Source organism: Stegodyphus dumicola, chromosome 3, assembly GCF_044657685.1.
Source record: "Stegodyphus dumicola isolate Sdum_Otavi_A_Nest chromosome 3, ASM4465768v1".
Classification (NCBI taxonomy): domain Eukaryota; kingdom Metazoa; phylum Arthropoda; class Arachnida; order Araneae; family Eresidae; genus Stegodyphus; species Stegodyphus dumicola.
The window spans coordinates 265117753-265143098 of NC_140770.1; the positions used below are offsets into that span (position 1 = coordinate 265117753).

At 35.7% G+C, this 25346-nt stretch overlaps 1 protein-coding gene across 1 annotated transcript in view; it reads left to right on the top strand.

Moving 5' to 3' along the window:
* LOC118199979 (neprilysin-2-like) overlaps positions 1 to 25346 on the top strand; it is a 127122-nt gene that overhangs the window by 65871 nt on the left and 35905 nt on the right. Inside the window, exons 4-10 of the mRNA XM_035371884.2 lie at positions 1523 to 1684; positions 6810 to 6893; positions 9757 to 9968; positions 11630 to 11809; positions 14181 to 14267; positions 16530 to 16654; positions 24665 to 24887. Coding sequence (XP_035227775.1) covers positions 1523 to 1684; positions 6810 to 6893; positions 9757 to 9968; positions 11630 to 11809; positions 14181 to 14267; positions 16530 to 16654; positions 24665 to 24887 — 1073 coding nt within the window. The remainder of the gene's footprint in view (positions 1 to 1522; positions 1685 to 6809; positions 6894 to 9756; positions 9969 to 11629; positions 11810 to 14180; positions 14268 to 16529; positions 16655 to 24664; positions 24888 to 25346) is intronic.

Sequence of the window (25346 nt, forward strand, 5' to 3'; positions counted from 1 at the left end):
AATATGCAAACATGTAAAAGATTTAATTCTCGAACTAATCTACAATATCATTTAAATTCAGAAGCATAAGCAAATCAAGTGCAAAATCTATCCATGAAAAAGCAAATTGAGCCCACCAGCGGCCGAGCGGTAAAGTCGCTGAACACTGGTAGTTCGGTCCGAGGATCGAATCCCGCGAACGGGCTGGCTGCATGGGTGTTTTCGTGGTTTTCCCCATGTGTAACGTGTATACGTTACACATGGGGAATAAATTGATCATGAAAATAAATCTACTAATTTAATAAATTAAAATTAAATTAAATTAAACATTTTTTTAAAAAAATGCATATGTGAATGGTCGTAGAGTATATATATATATATATACACACTCGCACATATGTGTTAAGTCTCAAATGATTCAGAGGAACGAAGCATGTATTCGGAATTCATTAATCGACTGCGGTTAATGCTTCAAACACTTTTCCCTTGACAAGTTCTCTTTGAAGCGTTAAACAAAGGAGGTTAATTTCCTTTTTTCATGCATTTTGCTATTTGGAAAATACTTTAGGATATGATTATACTGTAGTTTTAATAGTTTTGATTTGGATACTTTTCCTTTAATTTTAAACATTTTTACCGTTCAGTGAAACTAATTGGATGATTTCACCAACTTCACGTAGCTTGGATAATCAGGATAACTTTTGTTTTTTTGACACTAAATTTCATTTTGTTTCCACTTTTTCTTTCACTTTGAAATTGATTATATGTACAGTATATTCTAGAGGAGTAAAAATAGCAAATGGGGAAAAGGTTCGAGAAATTGAACAGCGGGATTAAATAAATCCCTCATATATAATAGACAACAAGAGCTCCACTTATTTAGTTGTATTTTAAGGTATTTTCTCCCTCTCTTCCATGTGCCTTCGGGGTGTATTTGGAAGCACACTCGGCGAGTATTCGAGAGATCCAGTTTCGAGTTTCGGAGAGGGTATTGCAAATTTTTCATGGCTCCTGCTTTCAAAAATTTCTAATGACTCTACAGTGCTGCCCGATCTAAAAAATAGATGGTGGACGATAATTCGTCACCACCAGGATTTGGCCATTAGGTTACCCAATCTCACGTCATCCTTTAATAATAATAATAATAATAAAGAGGAGTATATAAGATATTTTCTCCCTCCTTTCAACATGCCTTCGTGGCGTAACTGGAAACACACTCGGTGTGTATTCGAGAGGTCCTAATTCGGGGGTATTGCATATTTTTCACATCTCCTGCTTTAAAATAATGTAATAACTCTACAATATGAGATCTGATTTTGTGGTAATTTTTAACAAAATTATTCCTTCCCTGATTTTGTTGCTGTGATTTTCCTCAATTTTAGTAATAAGGTTTGGCTCTCACGTCAAGGATTTTTTTTATCAGTCTTCCAAAAGAGCTTCAGTCTATACCTTCGGAACTTCCGTCCCAGTGTTTCATATGATAATTTACACTGATAATCTAAATTATTCTCATCTAACTGATAATTTTCTATTTCCTTTTCAGCTGCCGACATCTTGTCCAATCTAGATGACAAGGCGGATCCTTGCGATGATTTCTACCAGTTCGCTTGCGGTGGCTGGCTAGATAGGCACGCCATTTCGGAGGATAGATCATCCGTTTCTGTTTTTTCTGAAGTTCAAGACGATCTCAATCTTAAACTTAGAGGTTAGTACACGTTTCAGCTTAGAGGAAACCATGTTTAAATATTCGAAAAAAACCATCTGTTTGCCAAAGAAAACGCATTACCTTGAGGAGATGAGACTGGTTAGGAAATAAAACATTAAACTGTCTCCGAATATTATGTCAGTTCCCATTTCTTTCGTTAATGGGTTGGCGTTTTCAGAGGGAAAACCTATGACAAAGAAATGGGTACTATATTCTAGTTTGTATCAAATGGATGCAGTGTATATGCATATATGATATTCCCTAACAAGCAAAACATATTTGAAACTTTTTTTTTATCTCCTAATTGTACTTAGAGCTTCATAATAAGGCGCGTAACAATGAGCAAAGAACTTAAATCTTAATAACACTAAGTATTCCATTCTTCGTTACTGGGGAAAAAAGTATTCATTGGATCAAAAAAAGTTTAAAAACAATAAGCTCTGAGTATTTTGACGCTAGTTACGATTATTTTTAGGAAAGCCGTAGAAACAGAACTATTCTGGACATTTTACAGATATACATTAAGCCTCAGACTCGAGACGGAATAATATGGGGCTTTTCCTATCTTTTGCAATGGTCTCATCATGTTCTCGTATGATTATTTTTTCTGCGTTTTTGTGTTTTATCTTAGGAGAGAATCAGAATTTATTAAGTGCTCTCGCAGATTATCAGACCTAATTCTATCTATAGTTCCATATATAAATAGCAGATTTAAATTTGAAAAAATTATGCGTCAGAATCTATAAAATACAAACGCTTCTAAACACAGTTAAGATAGGGAAATGGGTTTAGGTGTAGGTAAAAGTATGGGGACACCAGCGATGTATTAGGAGTCAACTGGTAATGTCACCCCATACTAACTAACCCTAAAAAAATTGAAAGTTTTATAACAGTTTACAAAGAATGGTTGACAAGATGAGCAACTGAAGTTTTCCAAAAGATCTAGAGTTATCTATTATGGTGCAACGTGCAATCCCACCGTACACCCCGCATCCAGTATTTATTGAAAATAATGATTTAAAATAGAGTAAGGGTAAAATATTTGTGGCACCACTGGTGATTTTAAATGCGAGTAAAAGACTTCTAAAATAACCGAATTTCCATATCTGCACGAATTGGTAGTAATTTATGGTAAGAACAGAATGCACAATAATTTCTTTTTATTAAACACCTAAATAGAAGATTAATACATCAACTCCGCTGTCATTTTTTTCGAGTTTCATTCACCTAACCACAATAATGTTATCAAGATATGTAGCGTTAAAAATTGCCTGAAGATTGAATTTAAGCACCTCTACATACCTTCAAACAGAATCAAATTCAAGTAATTTTAGATATCGCTACACAGAATCTGAGACATCCTTATTTGTTGAGAAACTTCAATTCTCGCTTTGCCTAAACCTTTAAGTTCTGAGCTTCCAAATGATAAGCAATTAAGAAATTTTTTTAAATAAATATATGGGCGTATGCACCCATAAATAACGGCATAAACGTCGAGTTTATGCTGCTGTTATTTATGGAATGAAAGCGGGTTATTTATGGCATAAACGCGTTAATATAATTTAAAAGGGTAAGATTTAAGCAAAATATTAAAGTGAGGCCCATCTTAAGTAAAACCTTAGTAACATAAGTCGATATAGCTGGCATAAGACCATAAAAACTCAAGACAGGTAATATATTAGGTTGTTCGGAAAATAATGCAGTTTTTTAACCTACATCTTTAAAGTATCATAACTCAACTCAAAAACAATTTTATTGATCGAAGTAAGCACCAGCCGAATCAATGCAATTTTGCCAACGAGATAAGTTTATTTATGCCGGTAGAATAAAAGTATAGAGTTCTATACTCGATAAAGTTGTCAAAGGCGTTTTCGACCTCGTCTTGGTTTCTGAAGTATTTCTTCTGCAGAATGTTATCCAGATGTTTGAAAAAGCGGTAATCGGTCGGCGAGAGGTCAGGCGAACATGGGGGAAGAGGGAGAATCTCGTATCCTAATTCATCCAATTTCTGTAGGCGTGCGGCCGAGCATCGTCATGGAGAAAAACTCGCCGCTTTCTGTTGACCAATGCCGAACAAATGCGTTGCAATTTTTGGTGCATTTCGTTGATTTGCTGACAGTTCTTATCTTCTGTAATAGTTTCGCCCAGATTTAGGAAGCTGTGGTGGACGAGACAAACCGCAAGCCACCAAACAGTCACCATAATTTTCTTTTGGTGCAAATTTGGCTTTGGAAAGTGTTGTGGTGTCTGACCGCGGTCCAGCCACTGAGCCGAATGTCGAATGTCGCCAGTTGTTGGTGAGAATCCATTTCTCATCGCACGTAACAATTCGATCAAGAAAAGGGCCGTTTTTGTTGCGGAGAAAAAGAGCAGACGACACTTCAAAACGGCGATTTTTTTTATTTTCGCTCAAATTGTGAGGCACCCATTTATCGAGCTTCTTTGACTTTCCTATATGATTCAAGTGATCAGAAATTGTTTTGCTTATGCCAATCTCTCGAACAATTGTGCACGGGTTTTGTTTCAACTTAAGTCTTCAAATTAGCGTCATCAACAGCTGAAGAGCGTCCACGATGCTCCAGGTCAAATTTTCCCCGACGAAACTTTTGGTATCTCCGTGAACTGTAAATTCATTAACACTTTTCTCACCCCCTTCTTAGTTGACATTTCGAGCCGTTTGTACTGCGCTGTGACCTAGCTTGTACTCATAAAAGTAAATTTGCCGAAAATCCCGTTTTGACGTCTAAAAAACACCTAGTAAGTATTTTTGAAAATAGTTTTGGAACAGAATGTTTATTATAGAAATATAGAGCGCAAATAGAGCTTCAAAATGATATATAAAAAATGATATGAAAATAATTCAATTCAAAATATTTTTGGTGTTAAAAATGTACAGGAAAGATAAACAATTGCAAAAACCTGCATTATTTTCCGGGCAACCTACCGTTATCTTCCGCAGTATGCATCTTTATCAATGCCTTCAACTACTCATGAAGGAAATCCACACCAGATTTAACTTGTCTTGTAGATACGGAAAGAAAAACACAGATACCTGTAGCTTTTCGGCTAATATTATAGCAGTTTGATTGTCAGCTGAATCGCTCTTCTCGGCTGCATTTCGAAGCTGGGGAAAACTGGGCTGTCTGCTCGTGGATAGCAGAATCCTTATACGCTAATGAACATCAAAAATGATTACGTCATTTGTAAAAATGGTTGATTGTTCCGCCAAAAACCTCCAGTCAAGTATATCCTCAGTAGTTCCAAAATATATTGTTAATAACTGGCAATAATTAACTCTGAGCTCACCGAGGATTTTCAGTATATCTTCCTCAATTCTCTTATGCAGGCCATATAAAAACAGGTGAAGATGATTTTCTACGCATAATGTGAAGTACTTTTCGCTATTAAAACATACAGAATGGAAGCCATGCAGATGGTTGATCTCCAGCTTGACTCTTAAGTGGGTAGTTTTCCAGGGACGTGCCTTTTACCCATTGGGTAAATTTCTCGAGCATTGGCAACCGCATGCTCAGATTGTACGGCGATAACAGGCGGAAATAGGTTTTTATATAGTTAGCTAATGACTGAAATAAAAAAATGGGCTATAAATGAATAACATATTTTAGATGTAAAGAATATTTTAATATAACTAACTACTACTTTTAGGATAGAATATTTTAATACATGGTACTGCAAGCAAAGAATTTTTTATTCCATGTACCCGGTAACATGTACCTTCACGATGTCCTTTCCTGGTGGATCTTCTTGTCTATCATGTTTTCGTTTTGCTCGGCAGAAATTTTGGAACATACCTGATTGCAGGACATTTCTATTTTCAATTGACGGCCTGCTTCAATATTGTATCATTATCAGAAACTTTCGAATTCTGATCACTTTCCTCAATGTCAGTGTCAGGCCAAGTATCACTGTTGTCATTAAAGAACGCACCCCATTTTAACAGCGTTTTTTTCTATATCTGAAAAACGCTTCTTGTGCTATCTTGAGACCTATATCTGAAATATCTTCTACATCTTTGATCTTCTATATCTGAAAAAGCTCCTTTAGTTATCTTGAGCAACTGCAGGCAGTTCGCAATGCATAAAGATAACCGACATCGATGTACTGAAGCATTATGGCTGCCTCACTGAAATCAGTAGACTTTATGAAAATGGGCCTACGTGAAAAACACTAAAATAAGCTCTGACGTAGTGACTGAGATAATTCCAGCTAATTGTGTAAACTCCGATTAAAAAGAGAGCAAAAGAAGCTTGCTTTTCTATGGGATACAATGTAGAGAATATTGCAGACAAATGTATCCATCAAATCCACTGCGAATAAACAGGACGAAGAAAGGATATATCTCATATAAGAGAGTTAACCCTTTGCGGCACAGTGTGTCCGGTCTGGACACAAATAAAACTTTCTTTCTGTACGCACAGAAAAATTGAATCAAAAAGGATTTATAGGTTACTATAGGTTACTCTGAACCTTATTCATTTCTAGTAGATGGCAGCTCAACACAAACCAGTCCATATATTTTAGCCATGTTTAGTTTTTTAAGACCCTCATTTTTCAAAGAAATCTTTTGGATTTTTTTAGGGTATAAAAGGAATTGTTTGAAAAGAAATTTCTATGTTATTTTTTGGCTATATGCTAAATCTCTTTATTCTATATAAGTTAAAATTTTACCTTGAAATCTTGCCTAAAATCAAACGGCGAACAACTGAGAGTCTGTATTCATTGTTTCTCCGCATCTCATCGATCATTTCATTGACAACAATGCTCGTTTCAGCACTCTTTTCGAAGCTCTAGTGAACCACCCACAGAATTAACTTGTGTACTTCACAAAATTTGACTTGTGTACTCCTCCAGGCCTAATTAGACTGCGTACTTTTTTTTTTTTTTAATCAAAACTCCGACTTTAAAAGGTAGCGTGCGGAAAGGGTTAATTGTGTGAGCTTATGTTTTTCGTTGCAAAATACGTAATTTATATTTAATTATATAAATGTCTACCAACTTATAGAGGTAAGTATCAGTATAGAGAATTTATGTGGATCATTTAGGAAAAGAATCAAATGTAAATATGTAGTTAAAAATCATCTAAATAATGTCATTTTACTTCTAGTTCTGCTCGAGAAGAAAGTGACAGGAACAGAACCAGATTTCATTCACATGATAAAAGGAATGTACGACTCTTGCCTGGATCTCAGTAAGTCTTAATTTTGAATTAAATAAAAATGGACTCGTTAATATTTATGTATTATATATGACTCAAATAATCAAGATGTTTTGATCTCTAAATGGCTAACCAGCTATTTTATTTTTCATTTTTTTTTCGTTCGATATAATATATTAAGCATCTCTAACATTAAAAAAATCATCATATCTCGAGCAATATAGTTCTGCACTGTATAATTTCGAAATCTAAATTATTAAGCAAAAGCTCTGTGCATATGCAAACGAAATATCAATAACATAATACACATTTCGTTTGATTTTACCATATTAAAAAGCTTGTAAGTAATACTCTTGAAAAATTACTGGAAATCATAGTCGCTTTCGATTTCACAATCATATTATAAATAAATGTAAATAACTTAAAATATATTATGAATATGATTCTGAGGCATTTTTAAAATTTATTATTATAACATGTATACATGCTAATTATCTTAAACTCCCCAGATTTACATAGCTTAAATCAACCACCTTAAAAATTAAGGCACACTATTTCCAAGAAAGTTGGTGTTGAAATAGAAAGAAAGCTGGTGTTGTTGAATACGTGTAAATATACATTTTGTTTAGCCAACACGAAAAGAAAGCTTTTAAAAATTGCTTCTAAAGTAATCATTTTCTCTATTTTTATGAAAGAATTTGTCTTCGTTTCTTTCTCTAGCAATTGGTCTTCACATTTTTCTTACTAAAATATACTCAAGGATTATATTGAATTTCATGCCATGTGTATGAGTGAGTGCATCACTGATCAGGCTGCTGCAGCACTTAAAGGGCACATTAGCGAGTTGTCTGATCAATGGGAAAATATTTATCATAGAGGAAATATCGATAGAAATATGCACTTATTGGTAAATGAACGAAAATGTGAAGCAATGAGTAAGATAACTGCATATATCAACGCAACGTATTTATCATGCATTTAACGTATAATAGAGTGAAATATGCAGGCATTATACATTGCACTGCAGTGTAAACTGTAAAGGCAGATAAACTGTTACATTTATTGCATTTTTGCTATTAATTCAGCTGGCGACGTATCTTCTGGTATATACTGTTACGAAATGTACAGACGCGATGAGATAGCTTCCCCGCAAAGCAGGTTTATGGTTGCCATAAAATGGCAACAGAAGACGAGGTTGCCACATTTGGCGAGAAATCGCCCATTTGGCGACAAAACTGGCGATATGCCGTGCACGGATGGAGAACCTTCTGGAAGGAATTCTTATCGATTTAGCCCAGAATGTTCTCGAACACAAATCAAAAACTATATAAACCCTGCTGGTACGCGGAGAGTTAGTGCGAGTTGGTTAGTCTGCTTTGTCTAGCGAGCTGATAATCAGCCATTGAGTGAGTGTCTCGAAGTCTAGCGCCGAGTTGGTCGTCGAGTGCATCGAAGAGTTCTTAGTGTATCGCGGTTAGTGCATCGTCGAAAGAGTGTGTTAAGCTCCCGGAACGACTGAACCGAAGAGTCGGGGGCTGTGCTCTGTGTGTCGTCGAGTGCATCGCGAGTTGTAGCGCGGAGAGTCTTGAGAGTACGTGGAGCTCCAAGAACAACCGAGCAGAGTAGAGAGCTGTACTCTGGTGCTTTGCAGTGAAGCTATCTCCACCGTTATTACCTGACAGTGTGAAGGCTGTGTCGCTGATTGTTTCAGCGTGTTTATAGTAGATCTTCGACGACTGTAAAAGTGTTTTGGAGCTGTCCTGATTAATATTGGTAAATAAAGTGTGTTCCTATACTTCATCAAGTGTCGTCGTTATTCACTCCAAATCTACGAACCCCGTACGAATGTGAAGGAAGAAAATAACGCAACAATATTTAAAAAGACAGAAATTAGACAACATTTTACGATTAAAATTAATTCAAATTAAATTTGTAATATTAGCTAAAAAAGAGCTTTTCCTAAACCCTTTTTAAATGTATAGACTTTAAAATAGTTCAGCAGAAAAATAAAGCTTTAAGAAAATGTTTTTATTCAAAATTAAAATGGAACTTTTTTATGAATTTGTAGAATTCGTTTTGCAAATATTAAAAAGTCATTTCAGAAAAAAATACTTTAGTATGACTTACTAAACTACTAGACTTACTACGGTTTACTTATATTACTTATATATACGGTTATTTACTAGACTTACTATGGTTTATTTACATTACTTATATATACAGTTACTTACTAGATTTACTACGGTTTACTTATATTACTCATATATACGGTTACTTACTAGACTTACTACGGTTTATTTATATTTAGTAAAGACCTCTGCGTCCACATAGAAACGCTCTAAGAGAACATAGATAGATAATGACAATATAACTTTCTAAAGTATTGATAGTAACAATAGCGAATCGTACTTCTAGAAGCAAAAGAATTTAGAAAAGATTTAAGTACAAAAATACAACTATCGATTATCGGAAAAAAGTTTGCATTCGACGATCTATTTTAAGTAAATTAACCAATCGAAAAGAAGGAAGATCAAAAGAACCTAGCAATTTACCGAACTAAATAAAATTCGTTGAAACAAAGTTTTGCTTGTTTCATTCTGCAGGAGTATAATGCAATCTATTCAATTTGTATTTAAAACTAAGACTTGCGTTGACATCATTTTATACAGTTTCACACTTTTGTCTCATTTAATGTTTTTTATTTTTGCTTGTATGGTAAGAAATAATTAAATGTTAAACAATAAACGAACATTATATCACTTGTGAGTGCAAAGCACTGCTTTTGTGAATATGTCCTACCAGAAAGGAAATTAAATTGCATAACAGTAGTAAATGTGCATGAACAATAAAACATTTTTGTCCTGTCTGTGCCTCACTAAACATTTCTTGCGAACAGAAAGCATCGAGAAATCGGGCAGCGAACCTCTGAAGAAAGCTTTGAAAGATCTCGGGGGCTGGCCTGTTGTAGAAGGAGAAAAATGGGATGAAGCCTCTTTCGACTGGATTGATACCCTTATTCGTTTCCGTCAGCTTGGCTACAGTCACGATATCCTGATAGACTTGTCTGTAACAGCGGACTACAGGAACAACACGGCTCACATCATAGAAGTGAGTACCTGGTGTACCATTCCGTAAATATGCCTCTAAATGCTCAAATTAAATCAGTATTATGAAAAGAAGAGTATGACGAAGAGGAATAAAGATTAGTATTAAACTCTTCTTGATCCTCAAGAATTCATGTCATTATAGCTAAGTAGGTCTAAATTCCTTAATATGATTGTAAATTCTATAGAAGGGAGTTTAAACGTGCTTCAATGCAGTACAGTAAAAGCATGCTGCACGTGACGAAATATCTACTAATTTACTAAGCCCAACCTACAGGCATAGCTCAGAATTCTTAATATTCGTGCTTAACCTGTTTGAGCACATGAACTACTATGAAACGCTAATCATATGAATATTTTTATCATAAATCAATGGTACAGAAGCATGTCAACTTAAATTTAAACTCATCTAAATTTATGGGTTGAATTTGGTAGAATAAACCTGAAAGTGAGTTCTGCCTAATTTCAAGTAAAAGAGTTAAAGAATAATACTTCGAGAAAAAGCGACTGTAAGAAAACCAACTATAAATCTTCTGAAATAAAATCTACTTTAACTATTACTGGTTTCTTAGCTAATACATTCTGCTTGTTAATATTTGGCGGAGTTTACTGAATGTTGTAAGACAATCGATGATACAGATAATAAAAAAACAGTTATATGTATACGTCTGTGGGGCGTTAAGTCTTAAAATCATAGAGTAGATCAATATACGGTTAAAAATTACCTTACAGGATCACTGGAAATAGAGACCAGCTTCCATAACTGAACTTCTTATTTGCTCCCTCCTTTTTCTTCCTTATCCGATCTTTCTTTTCTCTCAAATTTGTACTCCCTGCATTGTCTAGTGATAAAACATTTCATGTGAGGAACTCTCTTGGAATGTTGCGAATTATCATCTATATATATACACGATAAAAATATGTGCATCAGTTTTATAATTTAATTTAATAATAGCCTCATAATTCCTTATTTTTAATTTGTGTATTTCCTCTCTGTATTAAAAAAATAACAACTTTTCTGGACTGCGCCATTTCCAGATTAATCTATGTTCCATGCCTTCCGTAACGTCGATGACGTAGCTAGTTCTGAACCTAAGCTCTAAATTTTGACAGCTGAAACCTTTCTAACCTAAACCAAAACCTTCCTCTTGGTGAGCTTCCATATTGGATAACAGCGCACTTTAGTCTGCCTCTCTTCCTATCTCAGGAGTATTCAAAAATATAAATATTCTTGTATAGGCAGATTAGACTGCCAAGTAAATTGTGGCCACGAATGTCAATTGAAATAAAAAAATGACTATTTAATCTTACTCGGCTGCCAAGTTTCCTAGGCATTAGGGATTGAACATTTTAGCTTTCTACGCAATCAGAATTCTTGATCTTCACTGGATCTACATTCTAAGCTATCAAGTATCTATGTCAATAGTATTTTTGCGTTTCTACGTCACATCAGTACTTCTAAATTTGTTTATCATACTTCATTTTAATCATACTTCAGACTTTCATTAAAAAATGGCTTACCTCTTGGTTAAAAAGAAAAAAGATTGCATGAAATATTGTTTCCAAAAAAGTCAATCACATAGCACTTTCCATTAAAAAAAAGTAATGCTGAATTTTGTTTTCATAGCCAACCCACATAAAACTATTTTTGATTTCTTTTTCAAGCTGGACCAGACATCATTAGGAATGCCAGATCGTACCTATTTAATGCGGGGATTAAATGATTCTTCTACAGCTGCTTACTTCAAATTGATGGTGAAAGCAGCCAATCAGCTGGGTGCAGATGAAAGTACATCAGAGGAAGAACTTCGAAAAGCCCTTGATTTCGAAATCATGCTCGCCAATGTAAGTAGTAAAGACTCTTCCTTTCATTTCATTAATCTGCTTACTTTTCTTAGACATACTCACCTGTCTCATTTTCCTATTCATTATATGTATTATGATTATTTCATAAGGATCTACAGTTCGTTCTTTGTATTACTTAATATCCAGTGAGTAGGAATTTCAAAGCTATCCAACTGAAATTTCTGCCCATAATTATAAAAATTCAGGGAATTAGTTATAAGGCTCCGTTCAGCCGGAGTATAAATGCTATAACTGGTTTAAGCCGAGGTTCCTTGCTAGGCAACCAAATCGTGCTACGTCACAAAAACTGGTTTAGGGCTTTGGCATAAAATACGAAGTTTCCAACTTTATGCCGACTTGGTATAAAAGTCGACCAATCACAGCGAACGCGAGAAATCTGAAAGAGAAAACAGAGCGGAAAAGCTGTAAACACAAATCCAAGCATACACGAATTTAGCTTCTCTAATTCGCTACGGCTTATACCCTGTCTCGCGGGTGTGAACGAAACTCCCGCATTTTATGCCTCATGACTAAGTCTCTGTGACACTTATACCACCATCTGGACGGAGCTCAAGGGACAACGTGTGTGTTCAATAATTTTTCATATAATTTGGCATAAAACTACCTGTGATGCATTAGAATAGTTACTGATAGAATGAAACATTTTTTTAAAGTTACGTTACGGAATATTCCAGAAACGCTTAGTGAATCTTTGATAGTTCTTTTAAGAAACTTTCCTTCACAGTTTCATTTCTCAGAGATTCAAGAAAAGTATATACGGGCTTCCGAAATGTGCTTCAACTTCCTTTGTAGAAGAAAAATGGGGAACTATTAGGGACGTTGCTATTATGTTAACATTAGCATTGATTAACTGTGGGTTTTACCCACTTAAATGTTTTGCCCGAACACCGTTCGGGTGTTGCGAAAAGGGACATTTTTGATTTGTCCGTACACCGCTCGAGCAGTGTATTTTCCCACACCAATCCACCGAATTCCCCGGCTTTTTTTACATTTTTTACTTTGCAGTGTTTCTAATAGATGTCTCTAGTGGTCCAGGAGAGAGAATGGATTGTAAAATAAATTCAAGGATAGGTTTTACCGCTTTTCATTAGGTGGAGAAATTCAATAAGTTTGTTTGCACGTGTTCAGTGTATTAGGCTTTGCGGATAGTATTTCTTCCCTTCAACTTCGACTTTTCCTGTTACTCAGTCCAAACATACTACTATCATGCGCCCTTGCGGCACATTTATTACTGAGCCGGACACGTCGCGTTTTAGCGGCGACATCCGGGCAATAGATATATTGATTCATTGATTGATTGATATTTCTTCCCAGTTTTGTCATGAAAATAAAAGAACGATGGGTAACACTAAATGGCTTGTAACTGTTCAATAGCAATTCTGATACTGGATCAGATAGGGAATCTGAATTTTCTATAAACGATTATGGTAGTCCTGAAAGTTCTTTTTCGGAATTCCCTAGTGATGATGACGAAACGGAAAGCTCATATGATCTAATTCAGGTTCGGGACTTTTGTAAAATGGATGCGAGTAATCCTTTTCCACCACCGCCCCGCGATTTCCTTTCACAGCGAATTTACTTCTTTCACATTTACCTCCTGTAAAATGTTCTTTCTAGATCTGCAGTTTCGTCATAAAAAAGCCAACTTTAAGTAAAAATGCCTTAATTTCGCCGTAACTAAAAATTACCTTAATAAATGCAATACTTGTAAAACTTTTGACTACTGATTTGAATTTATGTAATCGGCTAAATTACAAAATTGGTCATAAAAAATATGCTTATTTTTGGCCACAAAATGGCAGGAAAATGAAGCAGTTAATTTGTTATTGAACATCATTCAGCAAAATAAGATTATGACAATATCAATCTCTTTATGTTCTTACCCATCAAATGATTTATTAATTCATTTACAAAAGGATCGATTAATGCAACACATGAAAATTATGTTTCATTTATAAAATGCCTGTATATATGAACTTAGTTTTCGGATAACGAGCGGAATGCAGTGGAAATGAGAATTAATACAGTGATCATTTCAAAATTTCAGCCATTCCCTGATTATTTTTTTAAACCTGCTCTTCTTTAATTAACTAATTTAGGTTCAGTAAAAAAAAATTGCAAGAATCAGCAAGTATTACAAACTTAAGACTGCATTATTGCTTAAAGTATATTATTTAATTAAGCTTCGAAATGAGATACATTCCGCAAGAAAAGAAGAAGAGGAAAGGCCTTATTTGTTTACACTAACTGCACATAAGTCGCGTGATCTCTGAAGTCATGTATCTCGTTCCTTGATTCACATGTTTTGTACTTCGCATGCATTTTCTAAACTAGTTTTACTTTTTCACAGTTTTCTCTGCCACGTGAGGAAAGACGGAATATGAGTAGCATGTACAACAAGTACACCGTTAAGAAGCTTATGGAGGAGGTACCACAGGTAAAGTTATTGCCTCATAAAATATTTCGTTGGCATTCTTAAATAAAATGGCAGCTATTTTCACAATTTTACATGTATCAAGCATAGCAGAATGTATAGCATTCTTGTAAAAAACTATTATTTTATGCTTACAAATAGACATAAAAGCACTTAAATTATCATATTTAAAATTAAATTTAATCAACTATTTAAATTTTGATTATGCGTGTCTATAGCTAATGGGTAAAAGTGGCAAAATACGCTTTGATTGTTACTAGAATATTTCTTGTCGCCCATAGTGGTTAAGGGAGCCTACTGCGGTACCGAAGGGCCCGGGTTCGAATCCCGGAGAAGGCATGGAAAGGCATATCTATAAATGTATAGTGTCTCTGCAGAATGGGGACACTTTAAATATGCCTTGACCATTCTTCCATGCATTTTATCGAGGAATGGACAAGGCAACCATTAATCCATGAAATACATGGATGTCTATAAATGTATAGTGTCTTAATATACAATAATAGTGTCTGTATATGTATATAGTCAGCATGGAGACTTTCTAAATATGTGGTGAACCGAAAGGCCTCTAGTGTGGTTTGTTGATAGAGGAGAGAGGTCGAAAATTTTTGGACCATTCCGCGGGGTACTCTCCCTCAAAGTTGGGGTGGAAATATCCAACCTCCTTGAGACTCTGGCAACCATTCTTCCATGAAATACATGGACAAGACAACAACAGAATATTTCTTTTCCTATAAGGAAAAGAGGTATTAGGCTTTTGTTGCCTAATAGCGATTTATTTCTTTTCTATGTAATACAGCTTAAAGCATCTACCATAGTTAAATATACTCTTTTTGGCGTATTGTGTATTTTTAGCTACTGTATGCTTATGACGTTTTTCTTCCAAATATTCTACGTAGTGTGTATACTACATGTATTCTACATAGTGTGTATAAAATACAGTGTCTGCTTCTGTAAGCTACATTAATCATGAATTCTGTAAGCAATATTTGCTTACTGACTATTTCTGTAAGTAATATTCGCTGAGTAGTCTAATCATTCCTTACTCTGGATCCATCACTGAACGCTGAATGGTTCAGGATCATGTAGCAGGACGTTTTCTGAAGAGTATAAGGTTTTTCTGAGGACATTTTCTGAGGAGTATAAGGTTTTTCTGAGGGGTATAAGGTTATTTTCTCCCTCTTCTCTGCATGCCTTCGTGGTGTAACGGTAGCACACTCGGCACGTATTCGAGAGATCCAAAGTTCGAGTCCCGGTGAGAGCATTGCTCATTCTTCACTTCTCCTGCTTCAGAAACCCTAATGACTCTAATGGCGCCCGAACTAGAACGCCTAATGGCGCCCGAACTAAAACGCTTAATGGCGCCCGAACTAAAACGCCTAATGGCGCCCGAACTAAAACGTGGTGGATGATGATTCTTCACCGCCAGGATTTAGTAATTGGATCCCCTAATCCCCAGTTGCCCTTTAAAAGGAATAATACATAAAGTATTTTCTCCCTCCTTTCTGCGTGCCTTCGTGCTATAAGGGTAGCACACTTGGAGCGTATTCGAGAGGTCGAGTCCCGTCGAAGGCATTGCTCATTTTTCATGTTTCTTACTTCAAAAATCCCAATGACCTCTAAATCCTAATGACCTTCTAAAATCCTCTACAGGAAAATTTATAGTTGTCTCGAGTATCCTTATTAGATCCGATAAGTCTCCGCACATTTACATATTTTAATCTATAGGAAATAATGTATCTATAGTATAATAGTCTAATACATGTTTTTTAACACCTGACCTTCTTAAAGTCACTTTTTGGGTCATCCTTGTAATATAAGTATAAAATTAATCTTGTCTTGACGTTTGAATTATTGCTTTGTTACATAATATTGAATACTCTTTTTGGAAAAAAAATTGGTTTAAAGTTTACGAGTCGTTGCTTTCTCGGCCAAAATAGAAAGATACTTAAATAAACGAAGTAAGAAAGTTCTTAAGTATAGTTGATAGAAACTGTAATCGATTATTTTAATCGTGGAAGAAAAAAGGAAGGAAGGGAAAAAATAAATAAAAAGTCTGAATGAAACATTTATAGGAAATGAAAGTAATATTTTATATTTTTCGTATTTTTAGCAGTACCTACTTTATTATTGAATCTAAGTATTATTTTTTAAAGTTTATTTTTTCCTAGATTTTATTTTCTTATTTGTGCTTCATGATATATGTCGGAAAAGTACCCGTATAAGAATAAATGTATAAAATACTTTTGTTTTATTTTTCGGCAGATTGACTGGCTGAAATATTTCAATGGACTACTGAACAATGAAATCACAGAAAACGAAACCTTGATTATTAATGTGCCAAAATTTGTCATCAAGTTCGCTGAATACATCACAAAAGTCGATAAAAGGTAAGGTAAATTTACTAAAGATTTTGTGTTGTATACCAGGCATGGCCAAACTGAGGCTTTGCAACACCTTAACTGCGGCTCTCGGCCCTTTGGCCTTTAGGCCCAGATAGGCCTCGAGGCTTTTCCATAATCACATAAACCAAACCAAAATCTGTAAACTGTCGTTTTCTAGAGAACTCAAGTAGATCTCTACTTTTGCCTCAGATCCTAAGCTTCAAATAACACAAATCTATGCAACCTCTCTCGCCTTATATAGATTAATACAGAACTTCCTATAAGGAATGCAGAGTACATTTATTAAAATTGAATGGACGATTTGATGGCGCTGTCATTGAATCTGATTCTGCGTTATTAAACCTGGCATTAGATCTCTACATTCTTCAATTATGTAGCATTCGCGAACTGTTAGATACTTACTTGTACTAGATATCCCTCTCCATGTTTACATCTGTATTTATTATTAGGATACAAACAAATTTTAGCATAGATAAACTTTAACATAGTTAAACATTTGAACCTTTAAGATCCCTTTCTCGACAAAATTTGACAAATATAAGATAATTTAAGACAAACAATACAAAAAGAAACCATATTTGGAATCCCTATAATAAGTTTACTTTACATATAAAAGTATGAAACGAAGGGTTAACTCTCTACCTTTTATTTGACAATGCTGGAAAACTCATTAGAGATGACAAAATTCAAAATGGCAGCTTAAACGAAACAAATTCACCGTAGGTTTGAACATGGAAAACCTCTATAAGTAATCGTTGTTTGGAGACATTTCTGAATCAAATTTGCTAAAAATGAATCTCACTGTCACAACGTCGCAAACCAAATATAACGGTTTAAAGGGGGGGGGGCTTGTTCGAGAAAAAAGCGCAAACGTTCTGGCATTTGTCCAGCTCAACAACTAAGCAGAAGTTCAATAATGAACTGGCGGAAAATATTTGTATGCATGCTATTTAGCCTTGAAGCCTCACAAAGTCCGTGCATCATACCAACAAAGACAAGTAAGAAAAATTATGGCGTGTTTTGCACAAGCCTTTGCAGTTCAAGTCTTACAAATCTGACAACGGACACTACCGAAAAGTCAACTGGAGGAAATTTAGTTTAGATGATTTCATGGGCAGACTCGCGTTCTATGATTAAGACACGTTTCATTTATGCTGCAAAGGGAACAGGTATAATATGGTATTTGATTCATGGAAAACTTGCTAGTTACATAAGGAATATATATACATGTAATTCTCTGAAGATAAACGTTTCCTGCACCTTACCAAAGCGCGACCTTTTTTCTTCGCACAACCTTGTAATTTAATTCTTGAGGATACTTGAAAAAGAAGATTTCCTTATGCCTACTTCTCAACAAAACTTGCAGAGCAAATGAAGAAACAATCAGGCGAGGCGTTTGGCTCAATTGATCAAGCTAGTATATTATTACCTAGGAAGAGTTTTACATTTATTGCTATCTTATTACACTGTGTGCAAAACTTAAGCAACAGGTGTTCTTTTTGCCATAGCTCCACGAGAAATCTTCTGAGAGACATGAAATTCAGAAATGTGAGACAGCAGTTTGTATTTAAACGATGACGAAACCATGGGTGCACAAAAATGAATACAATGCAAACAGTATGGAATCAAACAAAAAAGGCTTTATTGAACTCATAGTATCGTCACACAAGACTGTCTGTACAAGAGGAAGAACAACAAGCAGATATATTACTTAGCATGGGATATGCCCTCCCATTACTGCAATGGTTGCTTCGCACCGCCTCTCCATACTCAGCACCAGACTGTCCAACAGATCTTGAGATAAGAGTGTCCATTCCTCAATCACCATCTGTTTCAGTTGTTCGATGTTCCCGGAGAATGTAATCTTGCAAGCCATCTCCCCAAAGCATCCCACACATGTTCTATTGGATTTAAATCAGGGGAGTACGCTGGCCAATCCTTTCGAGTGATATCGTCACTTTTCGGTAGCTTCTGAACAGCAGGAGTCCGGTGTAGCCGTGCATTGTCATCCATAAAATCGGTCTGCTCCAATGGCAACCACAGAACAGACCCGTATGGGGATGGATCACCTCCTGACAATAGCGATCTCCGGTTACAGAAACTCTGTCGTAAATAGGGAGCTCTGTGCGCCCGTTCAGCATAATGCCTCCCTAGACGAAATCTCCAGTACCACCGTAACGGTCTCTTTACGTGATGTTACTGGAATGAAACTATCCTCGGATCCTGGAATGAAACCATTACTGGGATGAAACCGACCTGTCTCCAAATCAGCTGGCGTTTAGAATCGCTTGTGGCACTCATGCATAAAGAGGACACTGCTCCATTGATGAGAAGCGCAGTTTTCGTGCTACTTGCACCATTGTAAACAGTGTCGTCGATGGCCAACTTTCAAAGGAATGCAGCATAAAGGATGGCGGGCGAATAGGCTACCTCTGTGAAGGCGTCTGGACACAATAAACCGCGACACTTGTCGCCCCGTTGCTGTATACAGTTGTTGAGCTATGGCGCTTGCTGACTGGTTTCCGGCTCTTTTTACCTGCAGGACGATATATCGGTCATCCATTGCAGTTGTTTTCTTGGGACAGCCACCACCAACTTTTCTAACAGCTGTACCTATGGTTTGGAAGGTTTTCCAAGCGCGCGAAACGACACTTTTGTTCATCCCGAACTCTTCAGCCACACTGGTCACACTGCGCCCCTCCTCCAGCTTTTCTATCATTCTTCCAGGTGTGAAGTCATCCAGGTGATTTCTTATAGCCATATTTCAAGAAAGAACTCACTTGCACTTGCAGCGAATGGCTTAATTGCGTCTACGTCCTTCCTTTTATTGTAGACTTGAGTTGAGCCCGCCGACCGCACGTGTTTTGCGTACGCTCACGTCGCCTGTGACGTTTTCTTCCTGACATTTGCATACGTATGAACTTTCTACTGAATTGCGTGTTCATTGTATTCATCGCAAAAACTTCTTTTCTGCAATTTCATGGCTATGGTCAAAATTATACTTTTGCTTAAGTTTTGCACACCAGTGTATTTTCCCTTCATTTTCATTTCTACTTTCGTCGGCTTCCAGCGATATCCACGTTAAGTTCATGTATTAAGCGCAGATGTCTTAAGATAAATCTTTTGGCAGCTATAGCTGACGTCTCGCTATTACTTCTCTTAGTAGCTATTTTACGTATTCCATCTCCAGTTTGCTAGCTGTAACTGTTAGTGAAAGTTTGTGATCCTTAAACACAGTTTGTGGGCACTCTTTGTCGTGTAAAGTAATATTTTCAATTTATTTTATCATTTTTGATGATCCTACATACTGAGTAGAACACAGACCATGTAACCTTTAGTCATACAATTAAAAAAGAAGATTTATTTTAAGATTCTGAGTATTTTATTTAGAACTTTAACGCGAGGCGATAAGTCATCTGACCGTCTTTATAGGTCCAATAGTTTACAGTCAGGGTGGATACGTACATCTGTCTGGCTAGAACTCTGGAACTAAACGAGAATGGAGACGTCTGCCATGTTACAAAGGATTTTCAAATACAAGGTGGTTATAATTAAAGTGACCCTATTCAGACCACTCTAGAACCCGTTCTACTTATTGAATATTGATGCAATTTGCTATATATGTTATATGGACTATAGGGAAATGATTACTGCAATAAAAATAGTTCAAAGTTTGACCACCAGAGAGAATTGTGAGGCCTAAAGAAGGACAAAATATCTGCCAGAATCAATTAATATTCATTCAATTACAGAATGTGCTCAACGTGTGCTCCATCATCAATTACGTGTTGAAAGCGCATTATAGCGTGTGCAGTGGTAGCGCGAAGTAACTTGCGAGGAATTTCAGCAAACACATAGACTCGTCCAGAAGGGGCGGTATTACTTGTTGCAACGTGAAAGCACTTCTCTTTTCCGGAAAGAGCTAAACTGGAGGGAAAGAAAGTCCCCATCCTTCCACCCTATTTTGAGAATAATTCCGTCCGCATGGCGCATGCGTGTTTGCGCTCATGGTCGCGGAGGAGGCAGTCGAACTATACTAATAAATCTAGCAATTCATGTAGTGATACATAAATGTTGCTTCGGTCACATATTCCATCTGTAAACCAGTCGAACTCTTCAGCGATGGCTGTTGAATCTTGAGCTGGTTTTCAAATACAGCCAAAGCAAAATTAATGTCATAGAAAGAAAAGATACTTATAACTACTGTAAAGACGTTATTTCGTAAATACAGTAAAAATGAAAGTTTAGCTCTCCAAATTTCTACTGACATGCATAAATGTTATACAGGGTGGCTATAATTAAAGTGACCCTATTCAGACCCCGTAGAACCCGTTCTGCCTGTCGGATTTTGATTAAACTTGGTATATACGTTATATGGACTACGGGGAAAAGATTTCTGCAATAAAAAATATTGTTCAAACTGTGACCACCAGATGGCAATTTTCAAAAATTCGTTATGCAAATTAGTCAAACCGATAAAGAGACTTGCAGTCAGAGCCAGAAAATCATTCTGCGTGCCTTTGTCATCGTTAATCATGCCCTTGGAGAAGAAAGATCAAACTTTACTGCCAGAATTGTTTTATCAGACCGCACCGCTGTCTTCATGCAAGATGGAGCAACTCGCCACATTGGGCGTCAAGTCAAAGAACTGCTTCGCGCTAACTTTGGCGAGAATCGTCTTTAATATACAGAGTTTTTCCGGATGCCTTGACCTCCTCGTTCACCCGACTTAAATCGATGTGATTTGTGGTTGTGGGAATTCCTAAAAAACCGTGTTTATGGAGGAAGAATTGAGACTTTACCTGAGTTGAAAACCAGCATTACATGCCAACCCGGGTTGCGCTTGAGACGGTCAAACTATAGTAGTTTATCTATGTCCAAAATTATAGAGACAATTCGAGAGACACTTTCGAAAATTTTCAGTGATGGCCGAAGAACTGATGACTTAAAAATTCTGGCAAACTTCGCTAGGAATTATGCTAAAACGATGCAGCGCTCAATGTCGGCATAAATGAAATGAAGATTCCAATACCACTGAAATTGCAATCATCTTTTTTTATTTAGTGAATTCTTATTTACCGTGCATCAGTACAACAAGTCATTCCAAAGTTTTGATTTAAAATGCTTAACAATTTTTTAAATTAGGGTTCAAAAGATTTGAATGATGAAAATAGTTCTAAGATTCGAGATTTAGAATTTAAAGTCTTTATGAAAATTCGAGAGATATGAGGTTTTGAAAGTATCAACCTTAGGAAAAAATGTAGCTTATAATCCAATTCGCATCTAATGAATTAATTCAGTTTTTTAAAGTCAGATTTGATCTCAGTATGCTGGACCTCTTGCTATTTTTAAGGAAAAATAAAATTATCAATTTTAATGCAAAATCCTAAAGAAATTTAAGAAAAAATATTCAGTTTTTTTTTTTTTTTTTTTTTTTTTTTAAATGACTGATTTTTTACTCAAATGGAAAATCCTTTATAATACGTATTTTTAAACACCGATAATACAGTTCTTCCGAATTTGCTTCAGTTGTAATAAAAACAGACAACAATTATGAACGAAGAGGAATAAAGGAAACCAAAAGAATGTGCTTGTTTTTTGCTTCAAAGCCTAACTCTCAAATGCATAGTATAATAGTTTCAAATTTATAATTTGCTGCAATATACGTTTCTGATTGCAAAGCAGGATGAATAAAGTTTCACATTTTTATGAAACCATATTAAAATGCTAAAATGCAAAACTCTTATTAATTTACTTGAAATGTTTCTTTATTTCTTAAACAATATAAATATGGATTTGTGACTTTTTTAAAAAATATTTTTAACACCTCAAATTAGTATTATTATTGTCACTGCGTAGATTTACTGCTCTGGCAGAACAGAACTTAAGGGGACTTATTACCACTTAAGGGAAATATTTGCCGCAAACTTCTTTCGCAAGTGACCCAGTGCGAAATATGCACGGCTATGTCTTGAATAGATTGAATTACATGACTATGGGATATATTTTCACGCATATATATGGCATATAAATCCGACAGTTATTATTATTGTGCTGAAATAATATCGCAGTGGCTTCTTTCACAATGTATTCCACATAATAGCATAATGTGTTCAATGTTATCAACTGTTTTCTTTTTTCTACCGTTTGAAATTACTATTTCAACAGCTAGTTTTAAAACATACTTGAATTTCTGGGAATTAATTTATAAACTGGCAGCTTAAAATTGTTCCATATGTCAAAACAGAGTTTGGTTACGGAAAACCAGACAGCAACCCCCCTTTTTAATTGACGCAACACTTTTACGTAGCCTTCGCGGATTATTTGACATTCGAGGCTATGAGTAGTGTACAATAAATTAAATTTTTCCGTTTTTAATTTTATATTTCCAAGTAAAAGGTGTTTGAAATTTATCTCTTTATGCATAATTAAAAAATACATTCTTTTCAGTAAATAGAAAAGGTAAAATCTCACTAAAAAGATGCTGTTGGAACACCTTATGTAATAATTAGGGAAAGAAATGTTAGAGAAAGTATAAATCTATAACATATTACTATCACCTATTCTATCGGTAACTACATTTTTAATAAATGAAAAGAACTTTTAATAAAATCCTTATTTTTTGTTGAAAAATTTAATGACTTACGAAATTAAAAATCCGGTTTGCGGATTATCTGAGATTGACGCTGGCTAGGCACGAGAATGTGTGAAAAACACATGCACAAATTTGAGCTGAAGACGAAAGAGATTCCAATAAAATAATAACATTTCGAAAAACATGCAGGTAAATCTGACAGATAAGACAGATTTCTTTCTGAGAACAGATAAGTTCTCAAAAACAAATTACTGATTTTTTAGAAATAAATGCATGCAATATGTATGAAAATTGATAACTTGTTTTTACCGTGTTTTCAGTTATCCGTAACCTTCTTCCTCGGCATTAGCCCTGATAAGAATACACTGTAGTAATGCTTCCGAATTCTTCACCGTTTTTAAATCTTTGTCTTTTCCTTTAAATAAATGTTATGCTTGCCCTCCAAAGAATCTGTGTTTATTTACCAGGCGATTCATTAAAATTATGAATCTTTAAAAATAAAATTCCTTAGTTGAGTTCCAATATCCTAGCTAAATTTGTGGTTCTTGGACGCTAGAGTACTTAAGAACTGTATGCTGAATAATCGCTTAGTTTTCGTGCCAAAATGGCAAGTCTAAAGAAGGGTTAAATTCACACTCAAAGATATGATTCACAGATGGCCCCTTCTCGAGCTTACAGTAAGCCTCCACTTGGGCTTTAACGTTTGAGAAAGAATATAAGAAACTAATCTAATACTAAAACCAACCGATCTGCGCAACTAAAACCAGCCGAAGCTGCTCAGATATAACTATAGTTTGACCGCCTCATCCGCGACCATGAGCGCAAACACGCATGCGCCATTCAGACCGAATCATTCTCAGAATAGGGTAAAAGTATAGAAATGTTCTTTCCCTCGAGCGTATAAATTCTCTCTTTACGGAGAAGAGAAGATTGACACGTGACCTTTCACGTCGCAGCAAGTAATAGCGCCCCTTTTGGACGAGTCTATGTGTTTTGGCAGAATGCCAGCCAAGGTTGCGTTTTAGACGGTCGAACTATAACAGAGTTGGGCTTTATTAAAGATCACCGGAGAACTAGCAGGCACGTAAAAATATGACCGATGGGTAGTAAGATTAGACTTATAGTAACGTGGCCAGAAGGCAGAACACGCTCTCGTAACGCCCTGCTAGGTACTTCTGAGGCCTTTCAATGAAGTGATCGAGACTTCAACTTAAATACTGGACCTCATTTACATAAAACATGATCATGAAAACTCATACTGGTAGGGAATCGTAGGTGAGCAATAAGGAAGTAAAGGAAAGCTTGCTCAGAAATAAAAATAACTATTAGGAAATTAAAATAAACCTCTCCAGAATGAACAAGCAAAACTAAAACACTGTGCGTTGTTCTTTTTTCCCTAGGGTGGTGGCCAATTACATGATGTGGAGGGTTGCCGGCCAGTCCTTGTCTATATTATCGAAGGACTGGAGGACTCTGGCTCAAGAATATAGCTCAGTAATCACAGGAAAAAGCCAGGAAGAGCCTCGGTGGGAACAATGCCTCTCATCTCTTAGTGGAAGCTTAGGAGTTGCTCTCAGTTCCTATTACGTGAAACATTACTTCAGAGAAGACAGCAAAGATGCGGTAAGTTTCTAAATCTGACCGAGTGCAGATTAATGGATTATGTTGCTGTAGTCTCATGACTTTGCTTAATCGGAAAATCAATTCCTATTGCTTCTTTATAATGAAATCAAAATTCATTTAACACTTTTCCAATAGCGGTTGTTATGTGTAAAGTGTCCACTGTGTATGACTGTGAAAATTACTACTATACCTACTTCAGCCTGTATTCATATATGTAAATAACGTGTGTGTAAATAAAAACAATACTAAATTTATAAATAAGAGTTTGAGCTTGAAAGTCTAGATTTCAAAGTTAGGGTGATGAGGTTAGGTTATAGTTAAAAATTATCTGATGTACACACCACATGGCTTCCTTGTACGGCCTTTTAAATTACACATATTTTTTGCTGAACTTCATTCAAGCTTATTTTCTCAAACTTCATTAGAGATATATTTTTCATTTAATCAATTCAGTTCTCG